This window comes from Cariama cristata, unplaced genomic scaffold (assembly GCF_000690535.1).
Source record: "Cariama cristata isolate BGI_N322 unplaced genomic scaffold, ASM69053v1 scaffold16725, whole genome shotgun sequence".
NCBI classification, from domain to species: domain Eukaryota; kingdom Metazoa; phylum Chordata; class Aves; order Cariamiformes; family Cariamidae; genus Cariama; species Cariama cristata.
Genome location: NW_009615914.1, coordinates 1 through 4,518, shown reverse-complemented (window position 1 = coordinate 4,518; position 4,518 = coordinate 1). Strand labels below are relative to the sequence as shown.

General features: G+C 61.3%; 1 protein-coding gene across 1 annotated transcript; it reads right to left on the bottom strand.

Annotated features, from left to right (window-relative positions):
• Positions 1-223: 223 nt before the first annotated feature.
• MUTYH (mutY homolog) lies at positions 224-3,805 on the bottom strand (the record flags this gene model as incomplete). Its single annotated transcript, XM_009699988.1, has 13 exons — positions 224-328; positions 576-626; positions 768-920; positions 1,143-1,288; positions 1,494-1,679; positions 1,754-1,829; positions 1,929-2,073; positions 2,338-2,435; positions 2,701-2,814; positions 3,020-3,091; positions 3,170-3,211; positions 3,347-3,420; positions 3,766-3,805. Coding segments are annotated over 13 exons (1,302 nt in total), but the record flags the coding sequence as incomplete, so codon positions are not given.
• Between the last annotated feature and the right edge of the window lie 713 nt (positions 3,806-4,518).

The window sequence follows — 4,518 nt, the reverse complement described above, 5'->3', positions numbered from 1 at the left end:
AAAAAAGCCGGTCTCCAGGTCACATCCAGGACCACAGTGGCCACGTCAAGGCACAACTCCGACGGGGGAGCTGGGGAAGCTGGTGGACTCTGCAAAAAAAGAGTGGGCGAGGGTTACAGGGCTGTGTGCTGGGCTCACAGCAGTGCAGGGGACACCAAGCCCACACCAGGGCAGGACTCACTGCAGCACAGGTCTGTGGTGGTCTCATACGTGGAAGGTTCCGTCACGGGGCAGTCGGTGCCCGGAGGAAGGCACGGAGGGAGAGCTGCGTCCCAGGGCAGGTGCTACCCCCTCCCTGCGTTTTTACCTCCCGCTTCCGCTTGAAGCCCTGGGGGAGACACACAGCAGGACTAAACCAAACCCCAAGGGTCCCCACGGCCTTCAGGGATCCTCTCTGGAGCAAGGGGCCCCTGGTCCTGGGGACATCCAGCCAGGCAAATCTCCCCGACCCAGGCTGGGGTTGCTCCTTGGCCTGACCCCAGATCCCAGGGGGGCTTCAGCACCACACACGCGAGGCCGCCCACAGCACCAGGGAGCAGCTCCTGAGGCCCCACACACCGTGGAGCGATGCTCACCTTGCCACGGCCGCTCTCCTTCCCACGCTGCTTCTCACATGCTTTCAGCACCTGAAGAAAGCACAAGAGAGCCCAGAGCTGAACAGCAGCCAGGTCCTGGAACCGGCGCAGCCCAGAGAGGCTGGGGGGATGCCAGAGGCTCCCCCAGGAAGATAGAGGGAAGGGAGGAAAGGTCCAGGTGCCCCCCAGTACCTTCTTCATGGCCGTGGACACAGCCGAGGCATGGAACTCCTCCTCCGTCACCCAGCGCGATGGGGATGAGGCAGGGTCCAGGGTCACGTCCCCGTCCAGGGGCAGGGAGTAGACCACATACGTCTGGTGGATGTGAGAAAAGATGTGGACGACCTGCGAGGGGATGGGAAGACACATGAAAAGAGCAGCTGGCAGGCAGCAGGGGAAGCATCACTCGGCTGCCCCACAAGTGCACTGAGTCTGCCAGGACTCTGAGGAGCAGGGCAGGGCTTGGGAAGGGTGACAGCAGGGAAGGGGACCCTCTTCCCCTTGTGCTACATCCCCCATGGCTGAGCTCAGGGGGCTCACGCTGCATCCCTCCGGCTCCAGGCTCACCTCTCCGATGTACCGCAGGCCTCTGGCCACCACAGGCTGCGCCATCCAGGCCTGGAGGTGATCTGCCAGCACCTCCCTCTGCTTCTCCTCCTGCAGACCCTGAGCCAGTGGGAGACTTGGGAACTCCCAGAGCCCAGCCAGGAGACCTGGGGAAGGAGCAGGACACGGATGTGAGTCCGCAAGGGGCACATCTGGGGACACTGAGCCCCATCATAGCCCCAAGGGGCTCCTGTCCCCACCCCAGCAGCAAGCGCATTGCTGGTGCATCCCTCTCCCAGGTCGCTCTGTCCCTTGTACAGGTGGGAAGGGGCTGCGCGGTGCCTTCTCCTCGCTCCTGCCCAGCCCCATTACCCGAGCTGGGTCTCTGCACGATGAGGTACTCTGGGGCCCCACGGCAGCCCCTCCGCTCCAGCACACATGTGGCCGTTCGCATCACCCGTGGTTGCTTCTTTGCTGCTTTCCGGGGGAAGTTGGTCACCCCCAGGCTACTGTCCCATGGCTCCGCGGCCGGGGGGCATAGGGGACAGCCCCCAACACCTGCAAACACCAATGTAACAATTGCCATAGGGCCCAGACCCAGAGCTACAACAGGGATCTCCCCGTGCGCTTACCACAGTCCTCAACATCAGGCACTGGCGTGGGTTTTCCAAACAGTTTCTGAGAGGCGAAGGCCAGCTCCTTCTCCACCTGCAAGGAGGGAGAGGAACAAGGGCAGGCTCATCCACCAGCCCACCTTGTCCCTATGCACGGCAACCCCTCGGAGCCACATTTTGGGGTCATACTTACCCTGCGCCGTGCTCGGCAGTGCTGCTTCACGGGGCACTCCCCGCACAGCGGGGCCTTGGGCACACACACAGTTGCCCCCAGCTCCATCAGGGCCTGGTTAAAATCCCCCGGGCGGCTCCTGTCTACCAGGGCATTGGCCATGTCCCTGGGAGAAACAGCAGTGAGCGGCCCCAGGACCTTTGCCTGCCTCCTGCCTGCGAGGGGGGATGCTCCTAGGTGAGCAGAGGCAACACGGCTCCTTTCTCCACCAGTCCCACCAGCACCACCTTCCCAGGAGCTCCCACACCCCACACCGATCTCCCTTCTCAGGTTCAGCTTCCCACGGCTCCCAAGTGACCCTGCCCTTGGCCACCAACAAGCACAGCCACGATGGCTGCAGCTCAGAGCAGGGACAGAGCGTTTCCCTTACCAGAGCCAGTCAATGATGGCCGGGCTGCTGGAGTCAGCACCGATGCCCCGCAGGCGGCACAAGACCCGGATCACTTTCCCATCCACGACGCCGGTAGCCTAGGACCAGGAGCTGGGGTTACCGTGCCAGGAGATGCTCGTGCTACTAGCAAGGCAGGGAGTTGGGGTGCTCCCAGGACAGAGGGGGAACATACACAAGGCCGACCCACGGGCCAAGCTGGGCGGTGGGCAAGATGCACTGCAAAGCAGGGGAGAGCCAGAGCCAAGCACAGCCCTGGGGAGCCCCTGGCTTCTGAGACCCAGCAGCAGGACCCCGCCAGGAGTGGGGTTGGGTGGCAGAGAACGGCTGTGGCCCGGCTGTCACCTGCCCGTACGAGATGGACGCGAGGGCTCCGGCCGTGTATCGGCCCACTCCTGGCAGCAGCTTCTGCAGGTCCTCAGCTGTCCTGGGCATCTGGCCAGCCAGCTCGGACACCACCTGGCAGAGAGGGGGCTGAGGTCAGGGGAGCAGCTGGGATGCACATGCGCAAACCATTTTACCCGCAGTAAGACTGGATCCCAGCCTCTGCAGCCTTGGGCCAGCAGCACACAGCCCGAGAGACACAGAGCAGATGTGAGCCAGCATCAACCCACGGGCCGCAGAGGGCTTTGGAAATGTCCCCCACACCCCAGCACCAGGGCACCTTCCTCGCTGCCTCCTGTAGACGCTTCCCTCTCGAGTAGTAGCCAAGTCCGGCCCACAGCTCGTTCACCTCCTGCTCCAAGAGACATGGTGCGGTGTTAGATGAAGAGTCACGAGGGCAAGGACAGCACCTGGTCCCAGCAATGCTCACCTCCAGGGACGCCTGCGCCAGAGCCTGCAGCGTCGGCCACTTCTGCGGTACAGAGGGAAGGGGACAAGTCAGGGACAAGCAGAGCCATGCTCTGGAGCGGGGGATCTGCCACAGGCGGTGGACAAGGTCTCCAAGAGGAGCAGCCTGTGGGCACAGGATTCTGTAAGGAACAGTCACCTGCATCCAGCGGTTGTAGTAGTCGATCACCGTAGCCACCTGCGTCTGCTGGAGCATGATCTCAGACACCCACACTGCACGGAGCAGGGCAGGGATCAGAACAGAGGCACCAATGCCACCCACACTTCGTGCCGTGGCCACATTAGTACTGGCTACAAGCACCGCACCAGCATCCAACCCATGGGACCCCTTCCCCACATGCTGCACCGCAGGAGCCCCTTTAGGCCCAAAGCGGGCTCTCCAACCCCCCAGTGCCTTGCAAGGGAGGTCAGCGGCTCTCGTGGCCACTCCAGGCAGCTTGTTCCAAGGATGGCAACCGAAGTCATGTTTCCTGACGAGGCCATATTGCACATCCACCCCCGGGGGCAACACACAGCGGGGCACCCCACACACGCCAGGGAGCAGTCCCTGCTCCTCACCTGCATATGCCCGTCGGTCGGCATCCGGCTCAGTTGCTGCCTGAAAGGGGAAGAAGATGGAGTGTGAGAAACAAGGTGACTCAGGACCCCGCTGCAGAGGGGACCTGCATATAAAACCAAAATTACTTGTGGTATGTTTTGAACGCTGCATGAGAATCTGCAAAAAAATATTTCCCCCAAGCACTCAGAAGTTCTGAGTTCAGGTTAATCAAGCGACAGCCAAAGCACCATTTCCCTGATGAAATATCTCACAGCAAGAGTTTACCTTAGGGGTTCAAAATCCCACCAGACGAGCTGTCCCAGACCCAAGCCCCTCTGCATGGGAAGCAATTGCAGGCAGGTGTAGATCCCCCAGAAGGGCCATGCAGTTCCCAGCACCATTCAGACAAACGTTGCTGTAAAGCTGATGCCCACCCCCAGCACCCCAATCGCCCTTGGCCACTTGTCACCAGGCTGAGCACAGAGCAGGCAGGAGCTCTAATAAAAACTCTCAGCCGGCTTAAAGCAAATACACAGAAAACTTTTTCCATGCAGTGCTCACTGCCGCAGGGTACCGCAGAGGCAGGAACAAAACAGATTTAAAAGACAGCTAAACTAAGTTCACCACAGAAAAGCACTCCTGGTTGAAGGCTGTGTTTCACCCTGTGCCCTGCTTTACTCTTCGTACCCAGGCACTGGCTACAGACCACCCTGCACAGAAGTGCCAGGACTAACCGGGAGCCCGCTCCCGTTTCCAACACCGTCTTCCACTCC